Source organism: Elephas maximus, chromosome 9, assembly GCF_024166365.1.
Source record: "Elephas maximus indicus isolate mEleMax1 chromosome 9, mEleMax1 primary haplotype, whole genome shotgun sequence".
NCBI classification, from domain to species: Eukaryota; Metazoa; Chordata; class Mammalia; order Proboscidea; family Elephantidae; genus Elephas; species Elephas maximus.
In genome coordinates, this window is record NC_064827.1 from 61,701,056 (window position 1) to 61,721,220 (window position 20,165).

The following is a 20,165-nucleotide window of genomic DNA, read 5'->3' on the forward strand; positions in this document are numbered from 1 at the left end:
CGCCCGTGGAACTGGCTGGTCCCCCTCCTGGGGTTAGTTCAGGGGGGTGGAGCAGCTCTCTGTGCTTGTGCCGTACCTGACTGGTACGCTGGCTCCAGGCTGTGGAAGCAATCGCTGCTTCCCCGTATTAGTTCGTTCTCCGTCTCTAAATCTGTGTTTGTTGTTCAGGGTTCGTAGATTGTTATGTATGTGATCGATTCACTTGTTTTTCCGAGTCTTTGTTGTAAGAGGGATCCGAGGTAGCGTCTGCCTAGTCCGCCATCTTGGCTCTGCCTCTATTTGTACTTTTAAGTTAAAATCAGTGCATGTGGATACATGTACAATAAAATTTCATTCCATATACTTCCAGTGTTACGTAACTCCTTGGCATACGTAACTGAGAGAAAATTTAGAAGGACACATGGATCATGACAGGTAGTGTAACTGCAGTGATTTATCTTCCACCATGGGTAGTTTCCATTTTTATTCTTGAGATTCCTCCGTGCAGTCTGAATGTGGTCAGCTCTTTGAAACCTCTCTTAATAGTTTTCTTCTCAATTTAAGATTAACACATGTTAATGATAGGTTAAGAACTAACTACCTCAGTTAGTCTCATTCTATGCAGACTTAACTTACCAGGTCTTCTATCCTTCCACCCCTCTGCTTTACCTTAATCCATCAGTGACTTCTTGTTTTTCCTTTTTTTTTTTTTTTTGTTTTTCTTTAATGCTACTTAGAATCCATGGTTCGTTGCTTTAATCCTTCTCTTGCTTGTCTCCTAAACTCCCCAAATTGTTTGTGCTTATGTCATCACCTGTCAAAACCCTAGTCCTGATGAATCAAACTATCTGGCTGTGCCACAGTTGGATCAGCCTGCTAAATCCTGCTGGAAAAAAACAAACAAGAATAACACTGCCTGGTGCCTCTGTTCTGGTAGAAATTCATCATTGCTCTTCTTCAACTAAGCAGGACCTCAGAATTCTGTGTTTTTTGTGGTCAGCTTACTGCCCTGTTTTCCAAAATGAGTATTTCAGCCTTCTCAGTGTTCTTCAAATCTCCCACCTCTCCCTTCACTGTTTATCTGCCAGTGTCGGCAGATAATCCCACTTCTTCTTTAAGAGAGAATAGGAGCCTTCAGACAGAAATTGCTTCAGCTTCCTGCCAACAGATATCAAATCGGCCTTTATAGGCACCATCCTCTCCACCTCCCCTCCTGTTAGATTGGAGCTCAGCTCTAGATCAGTGCATCTCAAGCTTTGATGTTTACAGTGATTCCTTAGATTTTGCTAAAAGGCAGATTCTTATTTAGTAGGTCTGGGTGGGGCCTGAGAGTCTGCATTTCTGTCATGTGTAGCTAGTGCTGTAGTTCATAATCACATTTTGAGTAGCAAAGTTCTCACTCCCGTTTCCTCTAGCCTTCTCAGGAACTTTGTTCTCTTAATTATGTCTCCTCTTCAACCTATTCATTCTGCAGCCTTCTTTCCAACAGTATTTTAACATTTCCAGGTCTCTTCTATCTTTAAAACGAAACACAAAAAACATCTTTCATTACATTTTCGGAACCAAACTTATTTTCATCTGCAGCTCACTCTCCCCAACATACACTGCTCTGTTATTTTTCTCTATTCCATTGAATTTACTCTCATCAAGGTCCTCGGTCCCCTACGCATCTATCAGTTTGTCATACTGTGGGGGCTTGTGTGTTGCTGCGAGGCTGGGAGCTATGCCACCAGGATTCAAATACCAGCAGGGTCATCCATGGCAGACAGGTTCCAGCTGAGCTTTCAGACTAAGACTAGAAGAAGTACCTGGCGATCTACTTCTGAAAAGAATTGGCCAGTGAAAACCTTGTGAATAGCAGTGCAGTATTGTCTGATTTAGTGCCAGAAGATGAGCCCCTCAGGTTGGAAGGCGCTCAGAATACGACTGGGGAAGTTGCCTCCTCATAGTAGAGTCCACCTTAACCACGCCGATGGAGTCAAGGTTTTGAGACCTCCATTTGCTGATGTGGCACGACTCAAAATGAGAAGAAACAGCTGTAAACCTCCATTAATAACTGGAACCTGGAATGCATGAAGTGTGAATCTAGGAAAATTGGAAATCGTCAAAAATGAAATGGAACGCATGAACATCGATATCCTAGGCATTAGTGAGCTGAAATGGACTGGTATTGGTCATTTTGAATCGGACATTCATATAGTCTACTATGCTGGGAATGAGAGCTTGAAGAGGAATGGTGTTGCATTCATCGTCGAAAAGAACATTTCAAGATGTTAGTGATAGGATAATATCCATATGCCTACAAGGAAGACCAGTTAATACAACTATTATTCAAATTTATGCACCAACCACTAAGGCCAAAGATGAAGAAAGTGAAGATTTTTACTAACTCCTGCAGCCTGAAGTTGATCAAACATGCAGTCAGGATGCATTGATAATTACTGGTGATTGGAACTTGAAAGTTGGAAACGAAGAAAAAGTATCAGTAGTTGAGAAATATGGTCTTGGTGATAGAAATGATGCTGGAGATCGCATGATGGAATTTTGCAAGACCAAGACTTCTTCATTGCAAATACCTTTTTTCACCAACATAAATGGCGACTATACCTACAGACCTTGCCAGATAGAATACACAGGAATCATATCGACTACATCTGTGGAAAGAGATAATGGAAAAGCTCAATACCATCAGTCAGAACAAGGCCAGGGGCCAGCTGTGGAACAGACCATCAGTTACTCATATCCAAGTTCATATTGAAACTGAAGAAAATTAGAACAAGTTCACGAGAGCCAAAGTACAACCTTGAGTATATCCCACCTGAATTTAGAGACCATCTCAAGAATAGATTTGACGCGTTGAACACTAACAGCCAAAGACCAGACAAGGTGTGGAATGACTTCAAGGACATCATAGTTGAAGAAAGGAAGAGGTATTAAAAAGACAGGAGAGAAAGAAAAGACCAAAATGGATGTCAGAAGAGACTCTGAAACTTGCTCTTGAACATCAAGTAGCTAAAGCAAAAGGAAAAAGTGATGAAGTAAAATACCTGAACAGAAGATTTCAAAGGTCAGCTCAAGAAAAGTAAAGTATTATAATGACATGTGCAAAGACCTGGAGATGGAAAACCAAACAGGAAGAACATGCTCTGCATTTCTCAAGCTGAAAGAACTGAAGAAAAAATTCAAGCTTCGAATTGCAGTACTGAAGCATTCTGCAGGGGAAATACTAAACAACACAGGAAGCATCAAGAGAAGATGGAAGGGATACACAGAGTCTCTATACCGAAAAGAAGTGGTTGATGTTCCACCATTTCAGGAGGTAACATATGATCAGGAACCAGTGGTACTGAAGGAAGAAGTCCAGGCTGCACTGAGGCCATCAGCAAAGAACAAGGCTCCGGGAATTGATGGAATACCAGTTAAGATGTTTCAAAAAACAGATGCAGTGCTGGAAGTATTCAGTCATCTGTGCCAAGAAATTTGGAAGACAGCTACCTGGCCAACTGAATGCAAAATTATTGATCAATATCATTAATATCACGTGCAAGCAGAATTTTGCTGAAGATCATTCAAAAGCAGCTGCAGCAGTATATTGACAGGGAACTTCCAGAAATTCAGGCCGGATTTAGAAGAGGACGTGGTACCAGGGATATCATTGCTGATGTTGGATGGTCCTGGCTGAAAGCAGAGAATACCAGAAAGATATTTACCTGTGTTTTATTGACTATGCTAAGGCATTCAACTGTAGAATCGTATCAAATTATGAATAACATTTCAGAGAATGGGAATTCCAGAATACTTAATTGTGTGCATGAGGAATCTGTACATGGATTAAGAGGTAGTTGTCTGAACAGAACAAGGGGACACTGCATGGTTTAAAGTCAAGAAAAGTGTGCATCAGGGTTGTATCCTTTCACCATACCTATCCAGTCTGTATGCTGAACAAATAATCTGAGAAGCTGTAGTATATGAAGAAAAACGGGGCATCAGCATTGGAGGAATACTCATTAACAGCCTGCATTATGCAGATGACACAATCTTGCTTGCTGAAAGTGAAGAGGATGTGAAGCACATACTGATGAAGATCAAAGACTACAGCCTTCAGTATGGATTACACGTCAACATAAAACAAAAATCCTCACAACTGGATCAATAATCAACATCATGATAAATGGAGAGGCGATTGATGTTGTCAGGAATTTTATATTACTTGATCCACAATCAACACCCGTGGAAGCGTCAGTTAAAAAAAATCAAAAGACGCATTGCATTGAGCAAATCAGCTGCAAAAATCCCCTTTAAAGTGTTGAAAAGTCACCTTGAGGACTAAGGTGCACCTGACTCAAGCCATGGTGTTTTCAGTCGCCTCCTATGTATACAAAAGCTGGACAATGAATAAGGAAGATGGAAGAAGAATTGATGCCTTCAAATTGTGGTATTGGAAAAAAGATATTGACTATACCACGGACTGCCAAAAGAGCGAACAAATCTGTCTTAGAAGAAGTAAAACTAAGTGCTTCTTGGAAGCAAGAATAGCGAGACTACATCTCACATACTTTGGACATGTCAGGAGGGATCAGTCTTTGGAGAAGGACACCATTAAGTAGAGGGTCAGCAAAGGAAAGGGAGGTCCTCAAGGAGATGGATTGACACAGTAGCTGCCAACAGTGAGTTCAAGCATAGCAACAATTGTGAGGATGGCTCAGGACTCGGCAGTGTTTCGTTCTGTTGTGCATCAGGTCGCTGTGAATCAGAACCAACTTGATGGCCCCTAACGACAACAACAAGGTCCTTAGTGACTTCCATGTCACTAGTGAGCATTTGTCTTCTCTACCTTGTGACCATTTTTGCAGCATTTGATGCTGTTGACCACTCTTTGCTTCTGGAGATGCTCTTCATCAGTAGTCTCCCCCCAGTAAAAAACACACCAATGTTTACCCAGTTTCACAGGCCACACACTAGCAAATTATTCTAATGCACCCTCCCCTACCTTTTCTTTTTCTTATTCAATTAGATATCTAGTCTTGTGTTCTACTTTGAGATTATCATATATGTTTACTGTTCTCCATCCCCCCACCACGATCCTGATCCAGGCATACATCTTCAGGGTCCTGGACTACTACACCACTATCCTGGATAGCCTTCTACAGCCTCTTGATGCTCTCCAGTATATTCTCTCCACTGCAGTTAGGGTGATCTGTTTCAAACACGAACTTTACAAGGGCATTCTCCTTCTATGGCAAATCCCTTAGGACAAAGCCAGAAAACCCTTTACATGGCTTACTCTGCTCTGGGCCTTGACTACCTCACTTGCTCACCTGATGGCACCATCCACACCTGTTTTTTTATATTTCTGTCCTACTCTACCATCTTCAGTTCCTCAAACATGCTGCACCCTTGATTCTGGTTTTTTGCATATCTCATTCCCATTGCCTGAAATATTTTCCCACTTGCCTATTCGTCTAGCCAATTCTTACTTATTTTTTAAATCTCTGCTTCATTGGTGCTTTCCTGACCTTTTATTAATATGCTCCCACATCCTCCTCGTCCTCATCTTTTGTAAGCGGAAACATGTTTTTCTTCTTTATTGCGGAGTCTTCAGAGCCTAGGATAGTACCTAGCACATAATAAAAACTTAATAAATATTTGCTGAGTTTGATTGATAGAAGCCTGAGGATTTTAACTTGGGAAACAGTATTATGTAAGATTATTCCAATTATTAAGTTTAAGTAGAACACGACTTTCTTTGACATTTATTTCTGTATATTTATCTTCCATGTAGGTGAAGATGGTGGAACATGGTTTCTTGATCTTAAAAGCAAGGGTGGGAATGTTGGATATGGACAGCCCCCTGACCAGGCAGATGTGGTGATGAGTATGTCTACTGAAGATTTTATGAAAATGTTTTCTGGTGAGTTTTCAATTTTATCAGTTTACTTATTTAAAGAAAATTTAGTTCTGACCTTTAGCTTTATCCCTTTGCAAATAATCAAGGCTCATTAATGAAGCAGGAGAATCTTAGCAGTCCTTGATGTTGAAGAGCATGCAGTCTTGGGAAGGTTGTTATAACTGTTGCCTTTATTCCCTCTTCTACTTATCCAACAAACAGGGAATAGATGTCAGATTTTCCTTTTTGCATTACTGAGAAGCCAATAAGAAAATGTTGGAAACAGAGAGATAATTCAAAAGAACTCGTAGGTGGGCTTAATTTTACTAACTGGACTAAGAGATCATATTTCCAATAAGACCTTCATCAATAGAGGTACTAAACTGAGCTGCAGCTCCCTTATTGAGATTACAGTCCAGTGGCGTCACTAGGGTTGGTGTCACGCATACGGTAACTCATGCTCTCACCCCCCTACCCCACGCTAATTGCCATGGTATTGTAGATAAAAGACCAGAAAATTTGACAAAATCGGCAACCGTAGAAACACAGCAGCAATGAAAACAACAGCATGTCCTTATAGCGCTCCCAGATGAAACCATATGATTCAAAGCATCATTGTATTTGGGTAATAGTGACAGCTCTAACCAGAGCACATTAGAAAGTTAAAGAGTAAATTAGCATAGAGTTTTTGCCTTCTAGGTATATTGATACATCTAAGTTGGGCTTATGAAAATTTTTTTGATGTTATAACTAACTGTAGAGATACTTTGATAAAACAACTTCTGCTGAAATACTGCACAAAAATTTTATAGACAGTCATTTTGATGTCACCCCCCTCTGACAGTGTCAGCCGGTGTGGTCTGCACTCCCCTTGCCCCTCTAGTGTTGCCACCATTAAGGCCATTCCTCAATCTTGACAGCTGACGTAATAAGAGAGGGATAGCATCCCTCTACCCAGAGATTAGAATCAGTTCATTCTGGTTTGAACCCGTGCTGAGAATTTACATTTCTAACATGTTCCCAGGTGATGATAATATTGCTAGTTAGGGACGCTTCTGAGAGCCACTAGTAGAGCAGTGATTTTCAAAACGTATTATATATAAGAATCACCCAGGGATATTGTTAAAATGTAGATTCTGAATCAGTATATTTGAGCTGGTAATGCAGATTCTCAGCAGAGGTTTGAGCCAGAAGGAACCGGTCTGAAGCTCTGCCTCTTCCATGGCCCAAACCCACTGCCTTTGAGTCAGTTCCGACTCATAGTAACCCTATACGGTTTCCCAGGCTGCAAATCTCTATGGAAGCAGACTGCCACATCTTTCTCCCGAAAGCCACTGGTGCTTTCAAACCACCCACCTTTCAGTTAGCTTTAACCACTGTGCCACTAGGCACACTATGGCCCAGTGACCCTGATTTCTGTGGAATGCCTAAACCAGAGAATCTTTTACATGATTCTCTATTCTGCCAATGGACCTCTAGTTGTGCCAGAAAAAATTTTAAGGTATTTTCTCTTATTTTCTACTCTTAAAACACTACTCCAAATGTTAATTAATACATGTATTTATCAGAAGCAGGACTGACTACTTTAAACTAAAATACTCTAACATTTTCATATAAAGATCTTTCATGTAATGAGTTATAAATACTATTTTTTGTTTGTTTTGTTTTAATCTTTATATATTGAAGATCACACTGTATTCTCTTTCTGCCCCGTAAATCCTGCTTTCCATTTCTAATCCTGGATGCTAATGGATTACATACTGTCTGAACCAATCTGTATGTTATGTACTAATGGTCAAATTTTCTTCAACTTGCTCTTTTTTATTATATGAGAGTTAAATGTTGATTTAAAAACATTAGAAAATACACTTAGGAAAAAATAGAATTATTCTTTATCTTACCACTGAAAGGAGCCCTGGTGGTACAGTGGTTCAGTGCTCGGCTGCTAACCAAAAGGTGGGCAGTTCGAACCCACCAGCTGCTTCATGGAAGAAAGAAGTGGCAGTCAGTTTCCATAAAGATTACAACCTTGGAAACCCTATGGGGCAGTCTACTCTGTCCTACAGGGTTGCTATGAGTAGGAATTGACTAAATGGCAGCAGGATCTTACCAATGAAATGTTACCCTCAATTAGTTTTGGTTTGCAATCTTATGTACTTTTTTGGTAAATGTATATAAATACATATTTGTGCTTATAACAACAAGATCATACTATTAATATTTTTGGTAACCGTTTTCACTTAATACATTATAACATCTTTTCATGTTAATAGATACCGCTTCAATTATTTTTAATAGTTTGTTTAGTGTTTCAACAACTATTTCTCCCTAGAGCTTAAACACAGTGTTTTGGACATAGTAGATGCTCAGTAAATATTTTGTGAATTTGAATCTTATAAATGTATAGTTTTTTGAACTTAAAGACCACTTAAAATAAAAATTTACTGTCATTCAAATTTGGAAGGAAATCACTCCCAGAGATCACATTATAGCTGTACAATAGACAGGCATATAAAATGAACAGTAACACCAGTGAGGAATGTGCACCTCAGAACAATCAAGTAAATAAGACCTAAAGAGCAGCATTTACCCAAAAGCAAAATTCAGAAGGAAGGTAGGGGCAGGAAAGCTGGGCAGTTGGACACAGAGAACCCAGGAAGGAATGGGGGAGAGTGCTGACAACATTCAGGGATTTGCAACCAATGTCACCAAACAAGCTGTGTGTAAATTGTTGAATGGGAAACCAATTTACTCTGTAAACTTTCCCCTAACCAACAATAAAATGTTCAAAAAAATTTACTGTCAGCTTCTAAATTGAAATAATAATTATAGCTAATGTTTATTGTATGGTAACTGGGCTAAGCAATCTGCTCCCAATCCTTTGCAATAAAATATTTCCTCCATTTTATAGAAACGGAGACTGAGGCTTTGTTGGATTAAACAATAAACTCAAGGTCATATACCGATTGAGTAAATGTTGGAGCTAGGATTGGAATTGAAGCTAACTGTAAAGTTCATGTTCTTAATCAGTACACTGTTCTGCCCTCCAAAGATGAAAGACTCAAGTGACTTTTTAAACTTTCATTTTATTTCTGTAGCATAAACTTATAAAAGTAGGCTTCCCATTTCTGTCTTTCTGTGAATGTGCCCCTGGATTGACTGGGGGAGATCAGTCAGTTATTTCAGTAATTTTTTTAAAACATAAGTATTTTATGAGGTCTGATTGGGAGCAAGTAAGTTTGCTGCTTCTTATGTCTTTCATTCTTACTCTTTATCCTATCTTTCCTTTGATTGGGCATAATAGTTCAGGCCTTATATCCTAAGCATTCTTTTTCAAGAGCCATAACCATTTATATGGCCTGATTTGTATAGTGGATATGTTATAAACATAAAAACTTAACGGTAATTTATTAATCAAATAATCAGAATTGCTTCTTTTGGCCAGTAGAGGCCACTGCATGGTAAAGCAGTATGATAGAAATAAAATAAATTGTACAAGATTGCTTTATTGGATCAATACATGGGGCAGAGGAGTATTTGTAGAACATTGTGCTTAATAGCTGTTTTTTAAGAATAGTTAATTTTTAAACAGTATTCTTAGGTGTAATTATACCATAAAATTCACCCATTGCATGTGTACATAATTTTTAATAAATTTAAACTTGTACAACCATCACTACAATTCAATTTTAGAACAGTTCCACTACCCCAGAAATTTCCTTCACAACTCTTCATGGTCAGTCCTCATTTCCACCCCCCAGCCAGTCAGCCACTAATGTGCTTTCTGTATCTATACATTTGTCTTTTCTGGACATTTCAAATAAGTGAAATCAAACAGTAGGTAGTCTTTTGTGTCTGGCTACCTTCTCTTAGCAGAAGGCTTTTGAGATTCATCCATGTTGTGACATGTGTCAGTAGTTCAGTTCCTTTTTATTGCTAAATAATATTACATTGAATGAATATAACACACATTGTTTATCCACTGACCAGCTGATGGACATTTGGATTATTTTAAGTTTTGGTTATTATGGATAATGTTGGTATGAATATTCTCAAGCAAGTCTTTGTGTGGATGTATGTTTTCATTTCTCCTGGGTAGATTACCAGGAGTGGCATTGTTGGGTCATATGGCTTTTTTTTTTTATAATTTTTATTGTGCTTTAAGTGAAAGTTTACAAATCAAGTCAGCCTCTCACACAAAAACTTATGTACACCTTGCTACATACTCCCAATTACTCTCCCCCTAATGAGACAGTCTGCTCTCTCCCTCCACTCTCTTTTCATGTCCATTTCGCCAGCTTCTAAACCCCTCCACCGTCTCATCTCCCCTCCAGGCAGGAGATGCCAACATAGTCTCAAGTGTCCACCTGATCCAAGAAGCGCACTCCTCACCAGCATCCCTCTCCAACCCATTGTCCAGTCCAATCCATGTCTGAAGAGTTGGCTTTGGGAATGGTTCCTGTCCTGGGCCAACAGAAGGGTCTGGGGGCCATGACCACCAGGGTCCTTCTAGTCTTAGTCAGACCATGAAGTCTGGTCTTTTTATGAGAATTTGGGATCTGCATCCCACTGCTCTTCTGCCCCCTCAGGGGTTCTCTGTTGTGTTTCCTGTCAGGGCAGTCATTGGTTGTAGCTGGGCACCATCTAGTTCTTCTGGTCTCAGGATGACGTAGTCTCTGGTTCATGTGGCCCTTTCTGTCTCTTGGGCTCGTAATTGCCTTGTGTCTTAGGTGTTCATTCTCCTTTGATCCAGGTGGGTTGAGACCAATTGATGCATCTTAGATGGCTGCTTGCTAGCATTTGAGACCCCAGACGCCACTCTTCAAAGTGGGATGCAGAATGTTTTCTTAATAGATTTTATTACGCCAGTTGACTTAGATGTCCCCTGAAACCATGGTCCCCAATCCCCTGTCCCTGCTACACTGGTCATATGGCATTTTGATATGTAGCTTTTAAAGAAACTGCCAATTGTTTGCTGCTGTAGTTTCTTCATATCCTCACCAACGCTTACTGTTGTCTTTTTTATAGCCATCCTACTAGGTGTGTAGTGATACCTCATTGTGGGGTTAATTTGCATTTCCCTAATAATTAATGATGTTGAATATCTTTTCATGTGGTTAATAGCTATTTATATATCTTATTTGGTGAACTGTCTATTCAAATCCTTTGCCCAGTTTTTAAATTCAGTTTTTATTTTTACTGAGTTGTAAGAACTCTTTATATATTCATGTTTTTTATTAGATACATGTTATGCAAATATTTTCTTCTCTTTCCTCTCATCCCCTCCTCCTCTCCCTTTTCCCTTCTCCTTGTTTTTCTCCTCCTTGTCCTGTTCCTCCTCCTCTTGTTCTTCTTTACTTCCACCCCCCATTGGGATAAGGTATAAAGAAACTAAGCAGATCTTCCTATCTCTCTCCCACAACCTCTTGATACAGTTTTCTACTCTGTCCAGTGTGTCAGATAATCAGGTCACTCTTTTTCCTGGAGCCCTTTGTCATCTTGTTACAGTCTAAATGGTAGTTCAGTGAGCCCGTTACACAGGGGTTGTCCTAGGAATACCTTTAACTCTTTCCTACATTCACTCTCCTATTTTCTGGATGTCATGTCTTCTTTTTGGTTTATGTCCTCATGTTAGCAGCATACATTGTCCAGCAGCTTCCTGACAGAGGATACATGAGGTAATTTTTTTGTATGTATCTGAAATAACTTATTTTCACCCAAGCACACAGGATTGATTGATTGGTTCAGTAGAGATTTCTGGGTTGAAATTCATTTTCCCTCAAAATATTTGAAGTCATTCTTCATCTCTAAGATTACCGTGGAGAATTTGATATTATCTTTATTCTTAATCTTTCACATCCACCCTTCCCCTTTCTGAAAGCTTTTGGAATCTGAATCATCCCTTTCACTGTAGTGTTCTGAAATTTCACAATAATACAAGCTGGTGTGCTCTCTTTTTCTTTTCATTTCTCCGGGTATTTGGTGGACCCCTTGGAAATATATCATTTCTTTGATACTTCTCTCTCTCTCTCTCAATTTTCTCCATTCTCACCTTCTAGGGGGAAAAATTGATCCTTTGATATAATCATTTTTTTCTTTGACTTTCTAGGAGATTTCTTCACCTTCTTGCTACCATTCTATTACATTTTCATATTACCTATCAAAATTTTAATTTCCAAGAGCTCACTGTTGTTTTCTGATTCTTTGTTCTTCTTCTCCTCCTACTCCCCACTTTCACCTCCTTCAGCTGCGTCTCTTTCTCCTTCCCTTCTCCCTGCTCCCCCTACCCTTTTTCTCTATACTCCTCCTCTTACGCCTCACACCAGCATCCTGTTTTTGATCCATGGCTGCAAGATCTACTCTCATCTCTGAGGACATGAGTTATGGGATTTTTTAAATTGGTTCTTAATTCACTTCTACTTATGCATTCTGTTTTTTTCTCAAAGTTCCTTTTATCTGTTTGTTTTTGCCACCATTTGACCTCAATTCATCTTTATGGGCATAGTACTATAAAGCTGATTGGAAGCTGCGTATGTGTTGGGCTTCCCTATAGAGTGTGTCTTAGTTATCTAGTACTGCTATAACAGAAATACCACAAGTGAATGGCTTTAACAAAGAGAAATTTATTCTCTCACAGTCTAGGAGGCCGGAAGTCCAAATTCAGAGAGCCAGCTCCAGTGGAAAGCTTTTTCTCTCTGTCAGCTCTGGGAGAAGATCCTTATTGTAAGTCTTCCCCAGTCGAGGAGCTTCTCAGCACAGGGACTTCGGGTCCAAAGGACACGCTGTTCTCCTGGCTCTTACTTCTGTGGTATGAGGTCCCCTTTTCTCTCTGCTCCCTTCTGTCTTTTATATTCCAACAGAGAGTGACTTAAGATATAATCTAATCTTAAAGATTTGAGTCCTGCCTCATTAACATAACTGTTGCTAATCACACCTCCGATAGGAACATCACATCAGATGACAAAATGGTGGACAGTAACACAATACTGGGAATCATGGCCTAGCCAAGTTGACAGATATTTTGGGGGGACAGAATTGAATCCATGACAGAGTGACAGAGCATAGAACCAGTTTTTTAGCTTAAGGACACCCAAATGTCAGTGTTAGTAAGTCTTTTGAGGGACTGTTCTGTTCCTTCAAAGAATAAAGACTTTCCAGCATCTTCTTTGTAAATTAGAGTTATCCTTTAACCTGTGATTTATAAGTTTAGGTGTTTTAACATCCTATTTTCTTGAAGTAGTATATAGTTCAATTTATTCATTAAAATGAAAAACTTGGACTTGATCTGTAGCCAACCTATACCACTTTGCTACAACTTCTATTTTGAATAATATAAAAGTGTTTAGTATTTCAATAGATTATGTATATATAAGTGCGTGTGTATAAATATGTGTATATATACATTTATATATATCTATAAATACATATAGTGTACTTTATTTATACAATGAAACCTGAGAGCTGGAACTTGATGGGACTGCCTTGTTTTTCTAGGTTTCGCATGTTTTCCTCCTTTGACAGGGTGCAGTCTTACCACTTTTCCATCGCTCATTTTAGTGGAAAATATTTGCGTTTTCCTTCTCTGACAGGTTTCCACCTTACACAGGTGGTTCTGCCTTTCACAGGTTTTACTGTATAATATATAAAAGAAATTAGCCCACACATTCTTTCTACAAAGAGCACAGTGAAGGTTTACTAGTGCACCAAGCATATATTCTTCCTTCTAAGAGATGTGACCTGTATATAAATTGTCATAATAAAAAAACCCAAAGCAAACTCATTGCCATTGAGTCTATTCTGACTCAAAACGAACCTGTAGGACAAAGTAGAACTGCCCCATAGGGTTCCAAGGAGTGGCTGGTGGATTTGAACTGCCAACCTATTGGTTAGCAGCCATAGCTCTTACCCACTGTGCTACCAGGGCTCCAAATTGTCATAATATAAGGCAGAAATCATAAATGAGAGTCAGACAGGCCTGGCTTTGAATTACAGGGCTGCTGTATACAAGTTGTGTGACTGTGGGCAAGTCTCAAAATCCTCACTGAGCCTCCACTTCTTCATTCATTCCACTGCGTGACAGACATTGTACAAGCACCGGAAATGAGAGTAGCAAATAACAAAGTCCTCTACCTCTGTGGAGCCTACATTAATTATATACTATATTGTTATTAGTGATGGTTCTATTTTAGTGCTAACATTTTATATCTTGGCATTTCTGTAGTCAAAATAATGCTAACACATACTTTTGTGCCTGTACACTATGCTAAGATCATTTTTTTTGAGTGTTGTATACATTTGAACTGTTTGATTTTTTTTTAATTTAAACTTGAAGTATTAAAAGCTTAATGAACTATAATAGATTGGAAAATTAACTAAAATAGTATTTGTTTATCACAATTCATTTGAGGACTATATATCCTTTAGTGTACTGTGACTAAATATATAAATGTTGCATCTTCAGCTTATTGCTATAGGAATTGAGATTCCCAAGATACTGATATGCAATGGGGTAATAGAAATTTCTGTGCTTCCAAGGTTTATAGAACTCAAGGAAATTATTTTTTTATTTGCTTTAGGTGAAACTTTGCAACTCAAGTTAGTTTCTCATACAAAAATTCATACACATTGTTATTTGACCCTGGTTGCTCTCCCTATGATGAGATTGCACATTCCTCCTTTCCACCCCAGATTTCTCGTGTCCATTCATCCAGCTCCTTTCCCCTTCTGCCTTCTCATCTAGCCTCTGGACAGGAGCTGCCCATTTAGTCTCGTGTATTTACTTGAATTAAGAGGCACACTCCTTACAAGTATCATTTTATGTCTTATGGTCCAGTCTATTCTTTGTCTGATGAGTTGGCTTCAGGAATGGTTTTAGTTCTGAGTTAACAGAGTCCGGGGCCATGTCTTCTGGGGTTCCTCCAGTCTCAGTCAGACCATTAAGTCTGGTCCTTTTATTAGAATTTGAGTTCTGCACCCCATTTTTTTCCTGCTCGGTCAGAGACTCTTTGTTGTGTTCCTTGTCAGAGCGGTCATTAGTGGTAGCCAGATATCATCTGGTTCTCCTGATCTCAGGCTGATGGAGTCTCTGGTTTATGTGGCCCTTTTCGTCTCTTGGGCTAATATTTTCCTTGTGTCTTTGGTGTTCTTCATTCTTCTTTGCTCCAGGTGGGTTAGGACCAATTGATGCATCTTAGATGGCCACTGGCTAGCTCTTAAGACCCCAGACGCCATTCACCAAAGTGGGATGCAGAATATTTTCTTAATACACTTTGTTATGCCAGTTGACCTAGATGTCTCCTGAAACCATGGTCCCCAGACCTCTACCCCTGCTACACTGTTCCTCAAGTGTTTGGTTATGTTCAGGAAACTTCTTAGATTTTGGTTTAGTCCATTGGTGCAGACTTCCACTGTATTGTGTGTTGTTCTTCACCTAAGATAATTCTTGTGTACTATGGGGTTTTATCTAGTTAGTGAATTCCCCTTTTCCTCCCTTCCCACCCTTGTAACCATCAAAGAATGTTTTCTTCTGTGTTTAAACCTTTTCTTGAGTTCTTTTAATAGTGGTATTATACAATATTTATCCTTTTACAACTGACTAATCTCACTCAACATAATACCTTCCAGATTCATCCGTGTTAGATGTTTTGCAGATTCGTTGTTCTTTATCACTGAGTAGTATTCCATTGTTTGAATATACCATAATTTCTTTATTCTTCTGTTGATGGGTACCTTGGTTGCTTCCATCTTTTTGCTATTGTGAACAGTGCTGCAATGAACATGGGTGTGCATATATCTATTCATGTGATGGCTCTTATATCTCTAGGATATATTGCACGGAGTGGGATTGCTGGATTATATGGTACTTGTATTCCTAGCTTTTAAAGGAAGCACCAAATCCATTTCCAAAGTGGCTGTACCATTTTACATTCCCACCAGCAGTGTATAAGTGTTCGAGTCTCTCCATAATCTCACCAACATTTATTATTTTGTGTTTTTTGGATTAAAGCTAGACTTGTGGTGAGATGGTATCTCATTATAGTTTTGATCTGCATTTCTCTAATGGCTAATGATCATGAGCATTTCCTCGTGTATCCATTAGCCACCTGAATGTCTTCTTTGGTGACGTGCCTGTTCATATCCTTTGCCCGTTTTTTAATTGAGTTATTTGTCTTTTTGTGGTTGAAGTTTTGCAGTATCTTACAGATTTTAGAGGTTAGACGCTGATCGGATTTGTCATAGCCCAAATTTTTTTCCCAGTCTGTAGGTTGTCTTTTTACTCTTTTGGTGAAGACTTTGAATGAGCTTAAGTGTTTGACTTTTAGGAGCTCCTGGTAACCTAGTTTCTCTTCTGGTGTTTGTGCATTGTTAGTTATGGTTTGTTTTCTGTTTATGCCATGTATTAGGGCTCCTAGCATTGTCAATATTTTCTCTTCCATGATCTTTATCATTTTAGATTTTATATTTAGGTCTTTGATCCATCTTGAGCTCGTTTTTGTGCATGGTGTGAGGTATGCGTCTTGTTTTTTTGCAGGAGGATATTATCCAGGTATGCCAGGACCATATGTTAAAGAAACTGTCTTTTCCCCAGTTAATGGACTTTGGGTCTTTGTGAAATAACAGCCGCTCATAGGTGGATGAATTTACGTCTGGATTCTCAATTCTGTTCCATCGGTCTATGTATCAGTTGTTGTACCAGTACCAGGCTGTTTTGACTACCGTGGCAGTATAATAGACTCTGAAATCAGGTAGTGTGAGGCCTCACACTTTGTTCTTCTTTAGTAATGCTTTACTTATCTGAGGCCTCTTCCCTTTCCGTGTGAAGTCGGTTATTTGTTTCTCCATCTCATTAAAAAATGTTGTTGGAATTTAGATCAGGATTGCATTGTATCTGTAGATTGCTTTGGGTAGAATTGACGTTTTCACAATGTTGAGTCTTCCTATCCATGAGCAAGATATGTTTTTCCACTTATGTAGGTCTCTTTTGGTTTCTTGAAGTAGCATCTTGTATTTTTCTTTGTATAGGTCCTTTTACATCTCTGGCTAGATTTATTCCTAAGTGTTTTATCTTCTTGGGGGCTATTGTAAATGGTTTGATTTGGTGATTTCCTCTTTGAAGTTCTTTTTGTTGGTGTAGAGGAATCCAACTGATTTTTGTATGTTTTTCTTGTATCCTGATACTCTGCTGAACTCTTCTAATAGTTTCAGTAGTTTTCTTGTGGGTTCTTTGAGGTTTTCTGTGTATAAATAAGATCATATCATCTGCAAATAGGGATACTTTTACTTCTTCCTTACTGATTTGGATGCCCTTTATTTCTTTATCTAGCCTAAAGGCTCTGGCTAGGACCTCCAGCACAATATTGAATAAGAGTGGTGATAAAGGGCACCCTTGTCTGGTTCCCGATCTCAAGGGGAATGTTTTCAGACTCTCTGCATTTAATGTGATGCTGGCTGTTGGCTTTGTTTAAATGCCCTTTATTTTGTTGAGGAATTTCCCTTCTATTCCTATTTTGCTGAGTTTTTATCATGAATGGGTGTTGGACTTTGTCAAATGCCTTTTCTGCATCAATTGATAAGATCATGTGGCTCTTGTCTTTTGTTTTATTTATGTGATGCATTATATTGATTGTTTTTCTAATGTTGAACCATCCCTACATACCTTGTATGAATCTCACTTAGTCATGGTAAATTATTTTTTTGATATGTTATTGAATTCTATTGGCTAGAATTTTGTTGAGGATTTTTGCATCTATGTTTATGAGGTATATTAGTCTGTATTTTTGTGTGTGTGTGTGTGATGTCTTCACCTCGTTTTTGTGTGAGGATTATGCTGGCTTCATAGAATGAGTTTGGGAGTATTCCATCCTTTTCTATGCTGTGAAATACCTTTAGTAGTAGTAGTGTTATCTCTTTTCTGAAAGTTTGTTAGAATTCTCCAGTGAAGCCATCAGGGCCAGAGCGTTTTTTAATTACCTTTTCAATCTCTTCTTTTGTTATAGGTTTATTTAGTTGTTTTACCTCTGTTTGTGTTAGTTCCGGTGGATAGTGTGTTTCTAGAAATTTGTCCATTTCCTCTAGGTTTTCAAATTTGTTGGAGTGCAGTTTTTCATAGTATTCTATTCTGATTCTTTTGAGTCTGTTGTGATATTGCCCATCTCATTTCTTATTTGAGTTCTTTGCTTCCTCTCATGTTTTTCTTTTGTCAGTTTGGCCAATGGTTTATTGATTTTGTTGATCTTTTCAAAGAACCAGCTTTTGGTCTTGTTAACTCTGTCAGTTGTTTTTCTATTCTCCATTTCATTTAATTCTGCTCTAATTTTTATTATTTCCTTTCTTCTGGTGCCCGAGGGCTTCTTTTGCTCCTCTCTTTCTACTTTTTCAATTTTGGCCCTTTCTTCTTTTTGGATGTGTGCATTTATTGCCATAAATTGACCTTTGAGCACTGCTTTTCCTGCGTCCCAAAGGTTCTGGTAAAATGTGTTTTCATTTTCATTTGATTCTGTGCATTTCTTTATTCCATTCTTAATTTTTTTCTGTAACCCAGTAGTTTTTTAGCAAGGTGTTGTTCAGTTTCCATGAATTTGATTTTCAAGGAAATTATTTTTATGATGTATGTTCTCGAAGCAGTCAGTACATCCGTAAGGGCACTAATCAATGCTTTTCTCTCTCTTGTTTTCTCATTTTAGGGAAACTAAAACCAACAATGGCATTCATGTCAGGAAAATTGAAGATTAAAGGTAACATGGCCCTAGCAATCAAATTGGAGAAGTTAATGAATCAGATCAGTTCACGACTGTGAAGGAAAGAAAAAAAAAAAAAAAAATGTCCACCACTAAGCTCAACAAGTAAAAAGCTCAACTTCTTAAAATCTAATCGCTTGTTTTCTTCCCTGTTGTATAATAAGGATATATGCATGTTTGTCTTGGAAAAAATGGAATTTATCTGTAAGGATTGAAATTGCAATTAAAACAGCTAGCTAATCAAATATAAGCTTCATTAGATGGAATTCTAAGACATTCAGATTTTTGCATCTGTGGGTTTTGTTCTCAGAGCCTTATATCTCGTTCACAATTTTCTTCTACGAAAAGTATAATAAGCAATCAATCCAGGTCAAGCAGTAAAATTATCTCTTTTCGTAGGTTCTTCCCATGTAGTTAGTCTGTTTAAAATTTTTAGTTTTGGATTGTATACTAGTGAGAATCTTAATGGTGTTTTCAACCTTTATATGCTTATTTTAACAAATATCTACAATGTATTTTTACAGAAATCACATAATAAACTACTTAATAAATACTACTTTTGAGTATTAAATGAAACAAAAACACTGAGTTTTTCATTTTGTTAACTAGCTTTCCAGGTGTATGATATATACAGGAAAATATTAATGTAATTCAACTAATCTCAGTATGCATTCTATTTAAAAGTATAACAAATGACCTAAAATAATTTTCTCTTCAGAAGCATGCACTTGGTCACAATGTTTTGAAATGAGAACATTAGAATAGATGATTTAAAAAAAAATGCTAAACTTAAACTCCACCTATAATCAGTTAAAAACACTTACTTTGTGTAATTCTTTTACTCCTCATTTTTCATTCCTCAAGATTATTATGCTATTAAGTGATTTAGCTCATTCTGACATTCCTGAGAATTACAATGTTAGGAACATTTAATCTGTATTTTACAAATAAGGAAACGAAGGTCAGGAATGGGAAAGGACGAGCCCAGGACCAAAATTAACAAGTCCTAGCTAACAAAAGGAGCCCTAATGGTGCAATGGTTAAGCACTCAATTGCTAACAAAAACGTTGGTGGCTCAAACCCCCTCAGCAGCAATACAGGAGAAAGACCTAGTGATCTGTTCCTATAAAGATTATAGCCTACTCTGTCACATAGGATTGCTATGAGTCAAAATCAGCTCAATGGCACCTAACAAGAACAACAATAGCCATCAAGAGTCCCTGGGTGGCACAAAGAGTTAAGTGCTCAACTACTAGCTGAAAGGTTGGTAGTTCGAACGTACCCAGAGGAACCTCAGAAGGTAGGCCTGCCTATCTGCATCTGAGTGGTCACAGGCTTGAAAACTCTATGGCTCAGTACTTCAAACCAGTTGGTTCCTGTTGGAGCCCTGCTGAGAATTTGCCTTTCCTCCCCAGGCATACTGAATCAGAATCTACAGTTCAACAAGATCCCCAGGTGATTCTCATGTCTAATAAATTTTGAAAACCACAGCCCTAATTGGTCCCTAACCAGCAGATTAGCATCACCTGTGAACTTGTTAGAAATGCAGATTCTCAGCAGGG

General features: G+C 38.4%; 1 protein-coding gene across 3 annotated transcripts in view; it reads left to right on the plus strand.

Moving 5' to 3' along the window:
* The window catches only part of HSDL2 (hydroxysteroid dehydrogenase like 2), a 68,370-nt gene extending 49,237 nt beyond the window's left edge, over nucleotides 1-19,133 (plus strand). Inside the window, exons 9-10 of one of the 3 annotated variants that reach the window (XM_049895642.1) lie at nucleotides 5,762-5,890; nucleotides 18,550-19,133. In XM_049895642.1, coding sequence (XP_049751599.1) covers nucleotides 5,762-5,890; nucleotides 18,550-18,662 — 242 coding nt within the window. In that variant the 3' untranslated portion in view covers nucleotides 18,663-19,133. The remainder of the gene's footprint in view (nucleotides 1-5,761; nucleotides 5,891-18,549) is intronic. The other 2 variants (XM_049895643.1, XM_049895644.1) reach the window with 2 other exon arrangements.
* Nucleotides 19,134-20,165: the final 1,032 nt, after the last annotated feature.